This window comes from Dendrobates tinctorius, unplaced genomic scaffold (genome assembly GCF_039654945.1).
Source record: "Dendrobates tinctorius isolate UK_male_01 unplaced genomic scaffold, ASM3965494v1 ptg000184l, whole genome shotgun sequence".
In the NCBI taxonomy this organism is placed as follows: domain Eukaryota; kingdom Metazoa; phylum Chordata; class Amphibia; order Anura; family Dendrobatidae; genus Dendrobates; species Dendrobates tinctorius.
The window spans coordinates 10,517,173-10,537,081 of record NW_027361851.1 but is presented as its reverse complement, the minus strand read 5'-3'; the positions used below and the strand labels follow the sequence as shown (position 1 = coordinate 10,537,081).

Here is a 19,909-nt window from a genome sequence, read left to right as displayed (position 1 = left end):
TAGGACCTGTGCACAATATATACCGTATGGGAATAAACATGCGAGAAATAGGAGGAAACCACTATGGCTAAATAGAGCTGTAAGGGGCGCAATAAGAGATAAAAATAAAGCATTTAGAGAATTAAAGCAAGTAGGTAGTGATGAGGCATTAAATAAATACAGAAGATTAAATAAATTCTGTAAAAAGCAAATCAAGACAGCAAAGATTGAGACAGAGAGACTCATTGCCAGAGAAAGTAAAAATAATCCCAAAATATTCTTTAACTACATAAATAGTAAGAAGCTAAAAAATGATAGTGTTGGCCCCCTTAAAATAGTCTGGGTGAAATGGTGGATGAGGATGAGGAAAAAGCCAATATGCTAAATGACTTTTTTTCAACAGTATTTACACAAGAAAATCCCATGACAGATAACATGATCAGGGATAAAAATTCTCCATTAAATGTCACCTGCTTAACCCAGCAGGAAGTACGGCGGCGTCTACAAATCACTAAAATTGACAAATCCCCGGGCCCGGATGGGATACACCCACGAGTACTGCAGGAATTAAGCACAGTCATAGATAGACCACTATTTTTAATCTTTAAAGATTCCATAATAACAGGGTCTGTACCACAGGACTGGCGTATAGCAAATGTGGTGCCAATATTCAAAAAGGGGACAAAAACTGAACTTGGAAATTATAGGCCAGTAAGTTTAACCTCAACTGTGGGTAAAATCCTGGAGGGTTTTCTAAGAGATACTATACTGGAGTATCTGGAGAAGAATAACCTTATGACCCAATATCAACATGGGTTTACAAGAGACCGTTCCTGTCAGACTAATCTGATAAGCTTTTATGAAGAGGTAAGTTCCGGACTGGACCAAGGGAATGCAGTGGACGTGTACATGGACTTTTCAAAAGCTTTTGATACGGTGCCACACAAAAGGTTGATACATAAAATGAGAACAATGGGGATAGGGGAAAATATGTGTAGGTGGGTTAAGAGCTGGCTCAGGGATAGGAAACAAAGGGTGGTTATTAATGGAGCACACTCGGACTGGGTCACGGTTAGCAGTGGGGTACCACAGGGGTCAGTTTTGGGCCCGCTTCTTTTTAACATATTTATTAATGACCTTGTAGGGGGCATAGAGAGTAGAATTTCAATATTTGCAGATGACACTAAACTCTGCAGGGTAATTAATACAGAGGAGGACAATTTTATATTACAGGAGGATTTATGTAAACTAGAAGCTTGGGCTGATAAATGGCAAATGGGCTTTAATGGGGATAAATGTAAGGTCATGCACTTGGGTAGAACGAACAAGTTGTATAATTATGTGCTTAATTGTAAAACACTGGGCAAAACAGTCACTGAAAAAGACCTGGGTGTATGGGTGGATGACAAACTCACATTTAGTGGCCAGAGTCAAGTAGCTGCTGCAAAGGCAAATAAAATAATGGGATGCATTAAAAGAGGCATAGATGCTCATGAGGAGAACATAATTTTACCTCTATATAAGTCACTAGTGCGACCACACTTAGAATACTGTGTACAGTTCTGGTCTCCGGTGTATAAGAAAGACATAGCTGAACTGGAGCGGGTGCAGAGAAGAGCGACCAAGGTTATTAGGGAACTAGGGGGTCTGCAATACCAAGACAGGTTATTACACTTGGGGTTATTTAGTTAGGAGAATCGAAGGCTTAGGGGTGATCTTATTACAATGTATAAATATATGTGGGGACAATACAAAGACCTTTCTAATGATCTTTTTACTCTTAGACCTGTTACGGGGACAAGGGGGCATCCTCTACGTCTGGAGGAAAGAAGGTTTAAGCATACTCACAGACGCGGATTCTTTACTGTAAGAGCAGTGAGACTATGGAACTCTCTGCCATATGATGTTGTAATGAGTGATTCACTACAAAAATTTAAGAAGGGACTGGATGCCTTTCTTGAAAAGTATAATATTACAGGGTATATACACTAGCCTCCTTAATATTGCGTTGATCCAGGGAGCTAGTCTGATTGCCGTATGTGGAGTCGGGAAGGAATTTTTTTCCCCAATGTGAAGCTTACTGTTGCCACATGGGGTTTTTTTGCCTTCCTCTGGATCAACATGTTAGGGCAAGTTAGGATAGGATATGGGTTGAACTAGATGGACTCAAAGTCTCCCTTCAACCTTAATAACTATGTTACTATGTTACTATGTTACTATATGGCATGCAGATCTGCATGCCATATAAGCGATCAGCCTGCATAAAATGAGTGGGACAGTGTAAACCATAGAATGAAATTTAAAAAAAAATTAAATAATTGTAATAATATTTAATAAAAAGAAAAAATAATAATAAAAAAGCAATATATATTCTATCATTAAATCAATATTTGAATAAAAAAAATCTAAACAATAAAAGTACACATATTTGGTATTGCCGTGTCCGTAAGGACCCGATCGATAAAACTGTCCCACTAGTTAACCCCTTTAGTGAACACCATTAAAAAAAGCAAAGTAAGAAACAATGCTTCATCATCACACCGCCGAACAAAAACTGGGATAACACGTGATCAAAAAGATGGATATAAATAAACATGGTACCGCTGAAAACTTCATCTTGTCCCGCAAAAAACAAGCTGCCACGTAACTCCATCAGCAGAAAAATTAAAAAGTTATAGCTCTCAGAATAAAGCAATGCAAACATAATTATTTTTTCTATAAAATAATTTTTATGGTATAAAGCGCCAAAACATAAAAAAATTATATAAAATTATATAAATGAGGTATCGCTGTAATCGTACTGACCCGAAGAATAATGCTGCTTTATCAATTTTACCATACGCGGAATGGTATAAACGCCCTCCCAAAAGAAATTCATGAATTACTGGTTTTTGTTCATTCTGCCTCCCAAAAATCGGAATAAAAAGCGATCAAAAAATGTCATATATCCGAAAATGGTACCATTAAAAAAAGTCAACTCGTCCCACAAAAAACAAGACCTCACATGACTCTGCGGGCCAAAATATGGAAAAATTATAGTTCTCAAAATGTGGTGATGCAAAAACTATTTTTTGCAATAAAAAGTGTCTTTTAGTGTGTGACAGCTGCCAAACATTAAAGCCCGCTATAAAAACTCGCTATAAATAGTAAATCAAACCCCCATTTATCACCCCCTTAGTTAGGGAAAAATAATAAAATAAAAAAATGTATTTATTTTCATTTTCCCATTAGGGTTAGGGTTGGGAATAGGGTTGGGGCTAAGGTTAGTGTTAGGGTTGGGGATAAAGTTAGGGTTAGGGTTGGGGATAAAGTTAGGGTTAGGATTGGGGCTAAAGTTAGGATTTGGGTTGGGATTAGGGTTAGGGGTGTGTTAAGGTTAGGTTTGTGGTTAGGGTTATGGTTACTGTTGGGATTATGGTTAGGGATGTATTGGGGTTAGGGATGGAGTTAGAATTGGGGGTTCCACTGGTTAGGCACCTCGGGAACTCTCCAAATGCGACATGGCCTCTGATCTCAATTCCAGTGTGTGACAGCTGCCAAACATTAAAGTCCGCTATAAAAACCCGCTATAATTAGTAAATCAAACCTCCATTTATCACCCGCTTAGTTAGGGAAAAATAATAAAATAAAAAATGTGTTTATTTTCATTTTCCCATTAGGGTTAGGGTTGGGATTAGGGTTGGGGCTAAAGTTAGTGTTAGGCTTGGGGATAAAGTTAGGGTTAGGGTTGGGGCTAAAGTTATGGTCAGGATTGGGGTTAGGATTAGGGTTAGGGGTGTGTTAGGGTTATGGTTGCTGTTGGGATTAGGGTAAGGGGTGTGTTGGGGTTAGGGATGGAGTTAGAATTGGGGGGGTTCCACTGGTTAGGCACATCGGGAACTCTCCAAATGCGACATGGCGTCTGATCTCAATTCCAGCCAATTCTGCATTGAAAAAGTCAAACAGTGTTCCTTCCGAGCTCTGCCATGCACCCAACAGTGGTTTATCCCCACATATGGTGTATCAACATACTCAGGACAAATTGCACAACAACTTTTGGGGTTCAATTTCTCCTGTTACCCTTGGGAAACGAAAAAATTGGGGGCGAAAAATCATTTTTTGTGAAAAAAATCATATTTTTTATTTTTACGGCTCTACATTATAAACTTCTGTGTAGCACTTGGGTGCTCAAAGTGCTCACCACACATCTAGGTAAGTTCCTTAGGGGGTCTACTTTCCAAAATGGTGTCACTTGTGGGGATTTCCACCGTTTAGGCACATCAGGGGCTCTCCAAATGCGACATGCCGTCCAATCTCAATTCCAGCCGATTTTGCATTGAAAAGTCAAACGGCGCTCCTTCCCATCCGAGCTCTGCCTTGCACCCAAACAGTGGTTTACCTGCATAACGTTAGGAACGGCGGAATGCACTAAATAAAAATAATAATAAAATGCGTTCGTCGCTCGGGGTCCACCGTGCAGTAGGTGATATAACCGCTGCTAAGTGGTGGCAGGAGCAATATGGCGGAAATGCACACAGGGTTAAATTTCACCCAGGTGCGCAGAGCAATCTCAGTTAACTCACAGAGATGCCAAAAAGTACAAACACAAATGACTGAGCCTGTTGTAGTCACAGTACTCAGTAAAAAACGCACACACGGTATACGGTCACAGGAGTAGCCCAAGACGGCAGCACTACGTCCGTCTAAACCTACTGTGTGCGTGGCGCTGTAACTGCGAACACAAGGAGGCTGCTATTGCAGCACGGCGTGGACTCTGCCGCTAAACGATAAAGGCAAGGCGCAAGCACAATGTCGGACGCTAGCAGCTGTAGATGTTGCAGCAGAGGAGCGCTGGCGCAGATTGTAACACAGTCCCTATGCGCAATATCAGAGGGAATGGGTTTCAAATGAGTCAGTCACCAGAATCATGCTGTCATGGTATGCCTTTAGGCTAAAACCCCGGGACCCCTGCAGTGTCCCTCAGACGTCTGCAGTCTGCAGTCAGCCATCCGTTTGTACCTGGAACCCACCTTCAACAAGCGCTGCCTGACTCTCCTCCAAACAGACGACAATTGAGCTCCCAACTGGTCCTCCTCAGGGACGCCAACCGAGCACCCCTGACGCAAGGTACAAAATTGAGGATGTTGACCATACACACAAAAAAAAGGAGATTCCCCAGACGATTCCTGGCAATGGTTGTTTATTGCGAATTCTGCCAGAGGAAGAAACGCTGACCACTCTTCCTGATTGTTGGAAACAAAGCAGCGCAAGTATTGCTCCAGGTTTTGGTTCATCCGCTCAGTCTGCCCATTCGACTGAGGGTGGAAAGCCGATGAATGAGATAATTTGATCCCAAGGCGAGAACAAAAAGCTCTCCAAAACTTTGCCACAAACCGCGTACCTCGATCAGACACAATGTCCGACGGGACACCATGAAGTCTGACCACCTCGCGAATAAATATCTGAGCAAGAGTCTTAGCATTGGGCAAAGATGGTAAAGCAACGAAATGTGACATTTTGGAGAACCTATCAACAATTACCAAAATGACCGAGTTCCCCGCCGAGGCGGGCAAGTTTGTAATAAAATCCATGGAAATCTCAGTCCATGGCTTACTGGGCACCCCGAGAGGCTGCAACCTACCAGCGGGACGGGAACGAGGAGTCTTGGCCCGTGCGCACGTGGTACAGGCAGACACATATGAGGCCACATCCTGCCGGATTTTAGGCCACCAAAAACGACGCGATACCAGTTCCAGAGTGCTCTTAACCCCTGGATGACCTGTCAGTACCGTGTCGTGATGTTCGCCTAACAGTCTAGAGGGTAGATGTAGTGGCACAAAATATTTATTAGCAGGCAACCCCGGCGGTACCTCCTCCTGAGCCTCCGCAATCTCTGCCTCAATTTCTGTCGTGATGGCAGATACCACCACACCCTTTTGGAGAATAGGCACCGGCGCTTCACATAACTCTCCACCAGGAAAACACCTGGATAAAGCGTCTGCCTTAATATTCTTCGAACCAGGTTGATAGGTAACAATGAAGTTGAACCGGGTGAAGAATAATGCCCAGCGAGCCTGTCTGGAGGACAGGCGCTTAGCAGATTCTAAATAAAGCAAATTCTTATGGTCGGTTATCACAGTAATCTGATGAACAGCCCCCTCCAAGAAGTGTCGCCACTCCTCAAATGCCAATTTGATGGCCAACAATTCCCTGTTGCCAATATCATAATTACGCTCCGCAGGCGACAGCTTCTTGGAGAAGTAGGCACACGGATGCAACTTGGCCCAAGATGGGCCCTGAGACAGTACAGCCCCCACTCCAACCTCCGACGCATCCACCTCCACGACAAACGGTAAGGAGACATCGGGCTGCACCAGAATGGGCGCTGAGGCAAAACTATTCTTGAGGAATTCAAACGCCTGTACCGCAGGCTCAGACCAGTCAGAAAAGTCGGTACCCTTCTTAGTCATGTCAGTAAGTGGTTTGGCAATCATAGAGAAATTCTTAATAAATTTCCTATAGTAATTGGAGAAGCCAAGAAATCGCTGAAGCGCCTTAAGATTATCAGGCCGATCCCAATGTAGTACCGCCTGCACCTTTGCGGTGTCCATCTTAAACCCTGAGGCGGAGATTATATAACCCAAGAACGGTAGCTCCTGTACGACAAACACACATTTTTCAAGCTTGACATAGAGCCTGTTCTCTCTGAGCAACTGCAGGACCTGTCTAACATGCTCTATATGTGTATCATGGTCGCGAGAGAAAATGAGGATGTCGTCTAGATAAATTATAACAAATCTCCCCAACAAATGAGAGAAGACATCATTTATGAAATGTTGAAAGACCGCTGGTGCCATAGTCAACCCAAACGGCATTACCAAACTCTCAAAGTGACCCTCAGGGGTATTGAATGCCGTCTTCCACTCATCCCCCTGACGGACTCTTATAAGATTGTACGCCCCCCTGAGGTCCAGTTTGGAGAACCACTTGGCACCAACCACTTGGATGAACAAATTGGGTATAAGTGGCATAGGGTAAGGATCACGAACCGTAATCTGGTTGAGTTCTCTGAAATCTAGACACGGGCGTAAACCGCCATCCTTCTTTTTAACAAAGAAGAAGCCAGCAGCCAGAGGAGAAGAGGAAGGTCTAATATGACCCTTGCTCAGACTATCCGCAATGTACTCCTTGAGAGCTAGCCTCTCGGGACCTGAGATATTAAACATTCTAGCTTTAGGTAACTTGGCCCCTGGTTTCAACCTAATAGCACAGTCATAGCGGCGATGCGGTGGTAGTTCTGAACAACCTTTCTCAGAAAATACATCCGCATAGTCCAGCAACGGCTCCGGGATACTGGGAGTCAAAGCGGAAATACATGTAGCCAGGCACCTCTCCTGACACTCCCTGCTCCACTGAATTATGTCCTGGGTCTTCCAATCAATAACAGGATTATGCAATGACAACCATGGAAAGCCCAGAACCATCTGAGTCGGTAAGTTACTAAGCACCTTACAAGTTACCCGCTCTGAGTGTAATACTCCAATGTGGAGTTGTATATCCAACACCCACTCTGTGATCTCCCCTTGAGACAACGGGGAAGCATTGATGGTAACCACCCGGATGGGGTTCGGCAATTTCTCCACCGGAAATCCCGCTGTATGCGCAAACTTCTCATCAATGAGATTGGCAGCTGAGCCACTATCAACAAACACTGTAATAGAGAGCATTTGCCCCCCAAGTGCTACCCTAGCAGGGAGCATACACTGGGAAACCATGACGGAGGATACACAAAGGCTCAGACTAGACTCCTCCAAACCCTCTGAGCCTATCAGTTTTCCGCCGGCGCGCCCTTCTTAGGTACCAGGGGGCAAGCGTTAATAAAATGTCCTCCTTTGCCACAAAAAAAACAAACCCCCTGCCTTCTGTGCCAAGGACGTTTAGGCTTGTTACTCGGTGACTGTGCTATACCAGCGATCTGCATGGGTTCCACGGATTCACCCGAGGCAACCTCACCTACAACTCCCCCCCCTCCCGGAGGCAACGAAACCAGCGCCCCCTGACGGAAACGGCGGTCTATGCGTACTACAAGTGCCATCGCAGCCTCCAGAGAGGCGGGAGTCTCGTACATTAGGAGAGTCTGTTTAACCCTTCCAGAAACCCCATGCAAAAATTGACTTATAAGCGCAGGGTCATTCCACTGCGTGTCCACCACCCAGCGCCGGAATTCCGTGCAGTAATCCTCAGCTGGTCGCTCACCCTGTAGTAGTGAGCGTATCTTAGACTCTGCTAAGTTTAATCTATCCGGATGGTCATAGATCAAACCCAGAGCAGAGAAAAAAAAATCTACAGACTCAAATGTCAGAAGGGAGTGAAAAGGCCCAAGCCTGTGGATCACCACTCAGCAAAGAAATCACCAAGCCCACGCATTGAGCCTCATTACCTGAGGAATGTGGACGCATACGGAAATACAATTTGCTTGATTCACGAAAAACCGTGAACTTACCACGATCACCAGCAAATCGTTCAGGAAGGGGAAACTTGGGTTCAGCTGCCCTGGCTGCAGCCTCAGCAGGTACCGCAGGAGCTGACAGGCCTTGTTGCTGGACCGCCCCCCTAAGTTCAGTGACCTGTATGGATAGAGCCTCCAGCTGCTTGGTTAGGGAAAGTATAGGATCCATAGTAAGTAACCCCTATATTCCCTATCTCTTTTTTTTTTTTTTTTTTACTTTAGTATTTGGGCCGACTATAATGTCATGGTATGCCTAGGTTACTTTAGGCTAAAACCCCGGGACCCCTGCGGTGTCCCTCAGACTAGGGAAAACCCTGTCTGTCCCTCAACCCAGGGTTTACACTGAAGGTGTGCCTGCCTGGGCCTCCACCCTGTCCCTGTCTCCTGTCCAGCCCTAAGCTGAACCCACCACCCTCCACCCAGTGAGGGGACCAGACACCAGACCCCACAAATACGTATGGACAGGGGTAAAAGAAACACCACACCGGAATACAATAATGTGCAAGGGCAACCAAATATATATATATAACAGATAGGAGAAAGAACAACTGAGAGATATACTGCACCAGATATCAGACGCTCCAAAACCACCACTGCTGACCGGTATTGCTAGCACTAGGCAAAAGCTATAGTCGGCGACGCCCATAGTCAGGACGGACTATTTAAAGACCAAGGGCATGGCCTAGCCCTCAGGCAGCATGACAACCTGATTAACCCTATCCCGAACAGAATACCCAACAAAGTCCCTGAGCATACTGTAGTGGAATAGGGTATTACCGCTGTCTGCCGGACACCCTGGTGTGAACAGTGTCCGACATGACAATACTGTAGTGGAATAGGGTATTACCGCTGTCTGCCGGACACCCTGGTGTGAACAGTGTCCGACATGACACATGCATCCATCCTCATACACACAGCAGCAAGTAAGTCTATACTAGCTGGCGCCATGCGCGCCTTTAATAGCAGCCGGGACCTTCTGCACGCTTCCAGATCTCTGAGATGGACCAATGAGAACTGGAGCGGGACCTGAGCACATGACTCCCGATCTCCAATGGGAGATCGTCCCATGAGCATGCCCAGTAAGAGGACAGAAGGACTTAGCCTCAGGAGAGATTTTCTGCAAGGCAATCTCCTCTGCAATCTCCTCTGCAGTGGAAAAATAGGAGAGTGCAGAATGTGAGGATCTGCATCCATGCTGAGTAAACGCAGGAATCCGACTCCTAACACATATATGGGGTATCAGCATACTCAGGACAAATTGTACAACAACTCTTGCGGTCCAATTTCTCCTGTTACCCTTGGTAAAATAAAAACAAATTGGATCTAAAGTAAATTTTTTGTGAAAAAAAATTAAATGTTTATTTTTTTTAAACATTCCAAAATTTCCTGTGAAGCACCTGAAGGGTTGATAAACCTCTTGAATGTGTTTTTGAGCACCTTCAGGGGTGGAGTTTTTAGAATGATGTCACTTTTTAGTATTTTCTATCAAATAGATCCCCAAAGTGACTTCAAATGTGATGTGGTCTATAAAAAAAATGGTGAGAAATTACTGGTCAACTTTTAACCCTTATAACTTCCTAACAAAAAAATTTTGGTTCAAAAATTGTGCTGATGCCTAGTAGACATGTAGGAAATGTTATTTATTAACTATTTTGTGTGACATATTTCTCTGTTTTAAGGGCATGAAAATTGAAATTTGGAAAATTGCAAAATTTTCAAAATTGTTGCCAAAGTTCCATTTTGCAAATAAATGCAAGTCATATCAAATAAATTTTACCACTATCATGAAGTGCAATAATTGATGAGAAAACAATGTGAGAATCACCGGGATCCATGGAAGTGTTCCAGAGTTATTACCTCATAAAGAGCAGTGGTCAGAATTGTAAAAATTGGCCTGGTCATTAACATGCAAACCACCCTTGGGGATAAAGGAGTAAAAGTCATGTTTCATTGTGTTATCAGTCATTAACATAATTTTAATGTAATAACTACGACAATGTTCGGAACCTTTTAGACATACATAGCTTGTCATATTATATTTTGGTTCAAGTTATTCATAATTCATATTGAGTAGGTTCATTAACCCCTTTCTGACATGTGGCGTAATATTCGGACGCCCCCTGAGGGGGCCTGAGCTCGCACCTTTCCAGGCACATAACAGCAGATCTATACAGCTGATATGTGCCCGCAACAGCTGCGGGTGGAATCGTGATCCACCTATGGCTGTTAACTAGCTAAATTAAGCTGTCAATCTCTTACAGCAGCATTTATCTCGTGCTAACAGGAAGCGCATTGCTAATCCCACCCATTCGCATGGATTGTGGGTCACCAATGGGTCACTATGACAACCACAGGTCTGCAGCAGACCTCATTTTTGTCATTGCCAGATTGTTATGAGCCGTGGCCAGCACTCATAGTAAGTGAGCATCTCTGCTACACACAGGCAATCTGATTATCACCTGTGTGTAGCAGAGGCAGAGTATTGCAGCTTCTAATCTCCAATGGAGACTTTTGAAGCATGTAAAAAGTAAAAAAAAAAAGATTTTAAAAATATTAAAAAAAATAAAAGTTCAAATCGCCCCCCCCCCCCATTTTTCTCCATTCAATATAAATAATCCAAAAAAATCAATTATACACGTATTTGGTAAATAAAGGGGAGAAAATAATGGAAATTTAAAAAATTCCCCTGGTCATTAATGGGTTCAAAAAGTTGAGGTCAATGTTGTGCATGATTATGGTGCAAACATGCATGCTAAAAATGGCAATAAAGTGATCATAAGATTACAATCAGTTCACAAAGTGTTAATGCTGCTTTCAATGCCTTGTTCTCTTTTATACCAGAACTAGGAGTTTCTGTATCTTAATATTGCCTTTGTTTGTTCTTAGCACAGTTCACGCCAGCGAAGACTTATGAAGAGTGGTGGGCATACAAAGAGGCAGTCCAAGGGAGCTTTGTGCCAGGTATGTGTGTTTAATCCTCGAGTATTCATATTTTATCATTATTAAATTCACTTTTAAAGGATTATGTAGTATACGTCGGAATCTACAGTACTTTATATGAAAGTATTATTATTGTGTTCTTTTATGCATTAAATAATATAAAGTTATACTATAACCTCATTCAGATATCTGTGATTTTTCATATGTGCAAAACTATGGCATGGATCTGAGTCTCTGGAGTATTTAGTTTCCCTATCAATCTTTCATCAGTGATTTTTCACATCTAATAGTTAACTTAATAAATTGCAAAGCTTCTCCTATCCTTTGCCATGTTAGTTGGGGGCAGCATATGGACTGCACACAGCTTTCTGTGATTTTCATGGACCTGTAGACTGGGTAAGGATGATTTTTATCTGTGACTCCCATAAAAGATGGACACAAAACCACATGGACATGTAAACAGCTCTACAGATTATAATGAGTACATGTTCTACAGTATTCGTCAAAATTATGGATAGAACATGTCCGTGACTCTCGGACGCCTGAATAAGGCCTAATAACATTAATTGGCGGTTTTTGGTGTTATTTATGCTATGTCTATGAAAGATAAGAAATCTCAATGTTCCAAGAAAGATTAATCCATTGCTAAAAGGACTCTTCTTATTCACTTCAATTGCTTTAGTAAGAAATGTCTTCTAAACCTTCTGAAAAAATTTTTTAAAACTGCTTTAGGAAGCAAAAAAATGCCTCAAAAAATTCCCCGAAGAAAAGGGTTCCTAGAGCGGTTTCCACTAGAAAACTTATTAATTTTAACAGCATCAAAGAATCTCGATGTGCACTTAACCTGACAGCTGTGCTGTTAAGTGAACCCTCCTTTCCCTTTGCTCCCCTTTATTGAAAAAAACAGATCCAAGTTTGTAATGTAGGCAAATTTGGGATGGAAGTATCAGAGAGCAGGTTATAATTGTAATTACATGTCTCTATTTAAATCCATAAACTGGAAAACAAGTGATTTTGCCATAGATGGAGGGATGAAGGATACCAAATCCAATTTGAGGCGGTTTATTCATAAGCACGTTTCGAAGTCTTCCACTTCTTCATGAGGTCAAGCATGATCATGATTGTGGTTTGTCCTGATGAACAAGTAGTAAACGCTCTGATAAATAAACTGCCTAAACTGTGAGATAAAACATTTTCCCTGCCTGTTTTTACACAATGTATACACGAAAGAAAGAATAATTTGTGATCCCCTGCTGTCCTGTCTGCATACTCTTTTGCTTCCTCCCCTGCCCAGTGTGGTATGATCAGACCATGTCCCTGTACGGTCAGACACGACCAATACACAGAACAGAGCAGGGGCACATTTCTAAGATTATCTCAGCATAGGAACATTTTTTAACACATCCAATTGTGGAAATTATTATTATCCCAAGGTCTATTGATTTAAATGAACTTTGTTCATGTGAAAATCCCTTTAAGGTCTTGCAGTCCCAGATATTCTAGCTAAATAAACAGCATGGAACACTGAGGTTCTCTTGCAATATGGAAAGGACTCTTTGCTCCTCACTGAGCAGGTGCTCGCTGGGTTGCATGTTTCAGAACAGTGTGGCCACTAGCTGGGTGAGAGACAATGTTTGGACTGGCCTGCAGCTTCCCCAATCTGAGCGTGACAGCAGCACTGAAATACATGCTATCACACTCAGATCAGAAGAGCCACCAGCTGGCCTGAGCATTTTGTTGCGATCCCTTTCGCCGTTATGTGGCCATCTGACTCTTCCTTTAGAGCAAGGAGTAGATACAGGGTAACAAAGGCTACTGCTGATCTGGAATACCCCAACATGTTTGCTAAGTTGACAGGTGAGGGGTATGTCAGTAAAGAGATAACAATCTTGAGCAAGACAAATTTTCTGAAAGTTAGGGAAACATTTGTTAAAGTAGGGAGAAAAAACGAGCCCAGGGCAGGTCATACAGGTGCCACCTGCAGCTCTGAGTGACAGAAGCACTTGTCTCTGACAAAAAGATTAAAAAAAATAAAAAACACAGAAAAATCTAAATCACTGCTCTATTCCTTCATTAAAAGTAAAATAAAAAATTACAAAACACACATTTATGGTATCTCCACATCCACAAATATTAAAAATAATTCACATGTTTGGTAAAGGAAGCATATAGTAAGAAGAGAGCAAAATGTCTTATCTATTCTAAAATGTCATAGATGATAACTTTGGCTCACCCCACAAAAATAAACCCTCACACAGTTCCATTCACTGAAAAATGAAAATGAACTTTTTATTTTTTTCTTTACAAATCTATTTAGTTTTTTTTACCTGTAAAATAATAAAAACCTGGACGAGTTTGATATTGACATGCTCATTCTGGTGAACAGAATCATACTGCCAGGTCATTTTTACCTCACAATGTACACTAAGAAAGCAATTCCAGAAAAAAATGTCAAAATTGCGGGGGAGGTATTGGGGGTGGTGCAATTTCACTGCACTTAGAGATTTTTGACAGGCCCCTGAGGAAGCCACATTTAGTAGCATCACACATTGGTCACTCTTTTCTGTCCTTTACCAATGGCCACCTTATATCTATTTGGCTATGCTCTTGTATACCCCTGGTGAGACATCCACCTTTGCTGCACCATGATCTGGATCTCAGGATCTTTAACAGCCTGCATGTATTGCATTATAAGCAGCGTGGAGATTCTCCACAAAACTCCTCTTTATACGGATGTGTGGTAATATGAATGCTGTCATTCAACAGAACAATTTGTCCCTCAAAAAACAAGCCCTTAAATGTCTATGACCTGTTTCACACATCAGTTTTTGAGGTCAGTTAAATGGCAGAAAAAGGATCCGCGGGCGGCGAAACACCAACGGGAGCCACTGGTCCCTTGGTGCACTGGGATCCGCCGTTAAAGGAACCGCGCCTGGGAAAAAAAAAACCTCATACCGGCGATGTAGCGGAATCCGGGAGCCGAAAGAAGAGAGGGGGCATCTGCATGTCGAGCGGGCACGGTGATGTCGCGGGAGCGGTGAGGTCGCGGGCACAGAGATGTCGCGGGAGCAGTGAGGTTGCGGGCACGGAGATGTCGCGGGAGCAGTGAGGTCGTGGGCACGGAGATGTCACGGGAGCAGTGAGGTCGCGGGCACGGAGATGTCGCGGGAGCGGGGCGGAGATGTCGCGGGAGCGGTGAGCAGAGAGAGAGATTTTATAGGCTCCCGGAAGGGTTAATGGTGAAATTAGTGGACCGTCAACGAAAAAAAACGTTGCATGGTCGGTTTCATCCGCCCGGGAGCCACTAAAATCTTGGCGGATCCGTGCAAAAATGGGTGTGACGGACAGCCATCAGTCAAGATCCGCCAATAATGTAAGTCTATGGGTGAAAAAAAAGGATCCGCCCCTTTTTTGGCGGATCCGTTTTTTAAAAAAATTGGCGGATCTTGACTGATGGTAAAAAACTGATGTGTGAAACAGGCCTATGTGGGCAAAATAAAAACAAGTTATGGCTCTTGAAAGAACGTGTGGAAAAAAAAACAAACAACGCAATTGACAATCTCTGTAAGGGGATAAAGTATTTGTCCTCTTTCCAATAATGTTAAGGCCAGTCTGCAAGTTGCTAAAAAAAAACAACAAACTCTGCTGTACTTACCTTTACTAGGTCCAATGGTGTCTCTCCACCCCTGTTCATGGAGTCTGGCATTGGCTGTAATGCTAAATTCACTTTGACAGCACGGCAGTTGTTTACTGATATAAGCGGCTCTGAAGGTGGACCTTCCATGCATCCAGAGCTGCTGAGCCAATTGATTGGCTTGTGTGCTGTCAGTCTGATGGCAGCAATATAAACCAATGCCAGGTAGTGGGAGCTACAGCAGAGACTCACGGGTGGATCCGAGAAAGGTGAATATAATGCAGTTTGTTGTTTTCAAACAAAATGGGGCTGGGGCAGAACATCATATGAAAGAGGACAACCCCTTTAAATAGAGCACATAGTGAGGTACACCACATGGGTTAGTATCGGGCTCTCTTCTTTTTAACTACTTTCTGATAGAAGATGTAATATTGCACTTTATGTCAGGTTACCATGTATGGAGCAGGCTCAAGTGCTGAGCTTGAGCCAAACCAGACAGATGTCAGCTGTAATACATAAATGGCATCTACCTATATTTACAGTGGCAGGGATATGCTCTGATCGCTGTAGTTTAACCACTTAAATGATGCTGTTAATGTCTGACAGCAGCATTTAAACAGGGCAAGGTTACCAGATTTCAGTGGTTCCAAGTGCTGTGGATGCGGGGAATTGACAGGTTGTCAAGGCAGTTGGGGGTCTGCTAAAGGCCTCTATCACTGCCATCTTGGTCATCCAATGAAGGCCAGCCTGTGGGTGGACTTAATAAGAGATGCAATACTGTTGGACTCCTATTCCCACAATAAAAATAAAGAAAAACAGAAAATAAAAACTATATAAACATAGTGATTGCTGCTTCTGTAAGGGCAGCACGGTGGCTCAGTGGTTAGCGCTGCAGCCTTGCAGCGCTGGAGTCCTGGGTTCGAATCCCACCAAGGACAACATCTGCAAGGAGTTTGTATGTTCTTTACGTGGGTTTCCTCCGGGCACTCCGGTAAACTGTAAAGCGCTGTGGAATATGTTAGCGCTATATAAAGATTATTATTATTTCAAAACTAGATTATGGCCTGATGCTATCGGTGTGGACGACGTCGGGATCCAAAATGGCGTTGGCGAAATCTCGCGAGTTTTCGCCGACGCCATTTTGGATCCCGGCGACATGTTCTTGCGGCGACGCCATCTTGACTATTGCGGGATTTTGCCGATCCAAAATGGTGTCGCCGCAAGAACATGTCGCCGGCATGGAGGACGTCTGGATCCAGGATGGCGCGGGCGGAAGAAGATGTCGGGGATCGTGGATCAGCGGCAATGACGGTGTGAGTATGAGAGACGGAGTGAGAGAAAGGGTCGTATGTGGAGTGAAAGAGTGAGTGGAGATGGTGAAAGGTGAGAGGAGTGTGTGTGTTGAGGGTTAACATGGAAAGAGGTGTGCGGTGACAACTTCCGTCCAGTTGTAACCGGTGACGTTACAACCGGAAGCTGCTTAGGGCATTTTTCTTTCAAAATGTAAAATTAATCAGCTAATTGCCATAAAGAGAAAAAGAAATAAAACACCACAATTGCAGGTTTTTTGGTTGTCGGAACACAACAAAAGATGAAATAAGAAGAGATTGACTCATCATATCTACACCAAAATTATATCAATTAAAATTTCAGCTCAACTCACAAAAAACAACACTACATTATCAAAAAGGAAAATGTTATGGAAAATGGCTGCAAATTATTTTTTTTTAACAAATTTCATTTTGCCAAATTAGATTTGGGCAAACTGCGAGGCTCAGAAGCTAGGGAGAGGGGGCAATTTGGCTTTTGAAGAACAGATTTTGCTGGATTTTTGTTTTTAAGTGCTATGTCACTTTTCTAGAGCCTTTATGTCACCAGTGACAGAGAAAAGCAAATGGAGTCATTGTGGATTGAATGTGCGCAACTCAGAGTATTCAAACAACCTGTTATTCATTTCACCGGGGTCACCTCTAATGATTACCACTATTTTACACATTGTGGAATATTGCTGTCACAAGCGCTTCAGAGGTGACAGGCTATCATCCTACGTCAGGGCTCAGAAGGTCTGAGCATCTGTCCATACAGACTGCTCCCTGAACCATCTGCCTCTAGGACCCAGCGTCGACCTCCTCCTGCCCTGAGAAGTTTGGATCTATTTAGTTAGTGGCTCAGCTGTGACCCAGTGTGGGTAATAACGTCATTACCACTTCTGCTTGCTCTAGTTGGACCTTCTCAGAGTGCTCCAGTTTGGTGTCTTGAATCCCTCTTCTGGTATACGTATCTGGCGATTCAGCTAAGTGTTCCCCTGTTTGTCTCACCTTACTGTCTTTAGTTTTGCGGAGACTGCCTAGCACGCATCTCCCTCCCGTTCCCTATTCAGGACTAGGCCCCAGGGAGATTCAGGGCCTCAGGTTCCAGCTCGGCGATTGGTGAGGAAATAATACAGTGACTCGGAAGGAGTTCTAGGGAGAGATTGGATCTAGCCTAAGGGTCTCCAAATCCCTTACTTAGTGTCTGAGTCCCCTTCCCCATTTCCCTTTATGTTACACTTGGTTTTCCCTCACCGTGCGTGACATTATTACCTGCCACACTGTTTAGAGAAAAAAAATACTGACACGTGGTTCATTTGTGTATGCGTTTTATTAATTTTGTGGGTTTTTTTATTGGGGTATTTTTTTTTTCTCTCTCTCTCCCTTTGGAGATGGATGCAGTAACTGAGTTGGCTGAGCAACTACGCTGTCTGTCTCTGGAAGCGACTGATCTCCGTCAGGAGGTTATGCAGCAGCAGCAGTTTCAGGTCACCAGTGTTGGGGCCTCTGCTGCTGGGCCAGGTCGGCCTGAACCTAAGATTGCTCTCCCTGACAGATTTTCAGAAGGCAGGGGCAAGTTTTTTGTATTTAAAGAAGCCTGGAAATTGTATTTCAAACTTCGTCCCTACTCATCTGGCAGTGAAGAGCAAAAAGTAGGGAATGTGATTTCTTTATTGCAGGGAGAGCCACAATCCTTGGCTTTTTCCTTAACACAGGACTCTGTTTGTCTCCAGTCTGTGGAGGGATTTTTTGGGGCCCTGGCCCTCATTTCTGACAACCCTGACCGAGTTACCCTGGCGGAGTCTAGACTTTGCCGCCTCCTGCAGTGTAACCGGTCTGTAGAGTCATATAGCTCTGAATTCCATAGGTGGGCAACGGACACAAAATGGAATGATGCGGCTCTTAGGAGCCAATTTTGTGAGGGTCTTTCTGAAAAGCTAAAAGATGCTCTGGCTATGTATGAGGCTCCTGTGTCATTGGAGGCGGCTATTTCGTTTGCTACACGTGTGGATAGACGCCTTTAGGATCGGTGGGTAAGACCACTTTCCCCAGGTCCCTCTGGTGGGAGTCATTCCCCTGTGTCCGGGGATCAGCCTGGCGGTGAACCTGTGTTGGGGGAGGAGGTAGAACCCATACAGTTAGGAGGGGCCGCCACCCCGTACTTCTCCGCTGAGAGTCGCAAGAAAAAAGGTGTTTGTTTTTTCTGCGGGAAATAGGGTCATTTTATTGGAGCCTGCCCTTTGGTACCAAGGCAAAAGGGAACTCGGTTAACTCTTTGCGGTCTGGAGTTAGATAAGCAAGTCGTGCATTTTTCTTTTGCTTGCAGTTCCCGATTTGTCCTTCAGCAGAGGTGGTGCTAGAGAGAAAGGCCGAGAACATTTCTGTGTTTGTCGACAGTGGAGCTGGAGTCAGTATGGTGGACACCGAGTTTGTGAGAACTCATAGTCTTGCTTGCTGTACATTGGCTAAACCTATTCCCATTTTCGCCATTGATTCACCTCCACTTGCACAGAAGACTCTCACACAAATTGTTCATAATATAAAACTGAGGGTGGGGCCGACTCATTCTGAAATAATTCCATGCTATGTTTTAGAGGGGCTCCCCACTCCAATTGTGTTGGGCCTACCCTGGCTGGTCGGACATAATCCGGTGGTGGATTGGCAAGCCAGGCAAATCATTGAATGGGGAGATTGCAGAGAGGGAAATATTCAGACCGTTCTCCTGACAGTAGTCTGAAATCTTGCCGGGATTTCTGAAGGACTTTGAGGATGTCTTTTCGGAGAGTGGGAGTCAGGAGCTACCTCGGCATCATTCATACGATTGTCCCATTAACCTGATCCCCAGAGCTAAACTGCCCAAATCCAGACTATATAATCTTTTTGGCCCAGAGAGATAGGCTATGAAGGAGTTCATTGCCGAAAGTCTGGAGAAGGGACACATCAGACCCAAATCTTCACCCGTTGCGACGGGGTTCTTCTTTCTGAAGAAGGATGGTGGCTTACGTCCCTGTGTAGATTTCCGGGAATTAAATCAAATCACCATCCGAGACCTCTGCCTCTGATTCCAGATTTGTTCAGTCAGGTGGTGGGAGATAAAGTGTTCTCCAAGTTGGACTTAAGGGGGCTTACAATCTTGTTAGGAACAGAGAGGGGGACGAATGGAAGACTGTCTTCAACACCCCTAAGGGGCATTTTGAGAGCCTGGTTATGCCATTCGATCTCACTACTGCCCCTGCAGTTTTCCAGCACTTCATCAATGACATATTTCATCACTTGGTGGGCAGGTTTGTGGTGGTCTATTTAGATGACATTTTGATTTATTCGCTGGATTTTGAGACACATCAGGGGCATGTTAAACAGGTTTTACAGATCTTAACTAGAGAAATGTTCTTTTACCATACAGGAGATACAGTTTTTGGGATATTTGTTGTCATGTTCAGGGTTTCGGATGGATCCAGAGAAGGTCCGTGCTGTTCTGGATTGGGACCATCCTGAGAACCTGAAGGCCTTGCAGCGTTTTCTGGGCTTTACGAATTTTTACCGAAAATTCATTCGGAA

At 43.8% G+C, this 19,909-nt stretch overlaps 1 protein-coding gene across 2 annotated transcripts in view; it reads left to right on the top strand.

Moving 5' to 3' along the window:
- Nucleotides 1-19,909, top strand: part of CA11 (carbonic anhydrase 11) — a 1,551,304-nt gene that overhangs the window by 392,641 nt on the left and 1,138,754 nt on the right. For both annotated transcript variants that reach the window (XM_073552098.1, XM_073552100.1), the window contains exon 2: nucleotides 11,354-11,428. In XM_073552098.1, the coding sequence (XP_073408199.1) occupies nucleotides 11,354-11,428 (75 nt within the window). The remainder of the gene's footprint in view (nucleotides 1-11,353; nucleotides 11,429-19,909) is intronic.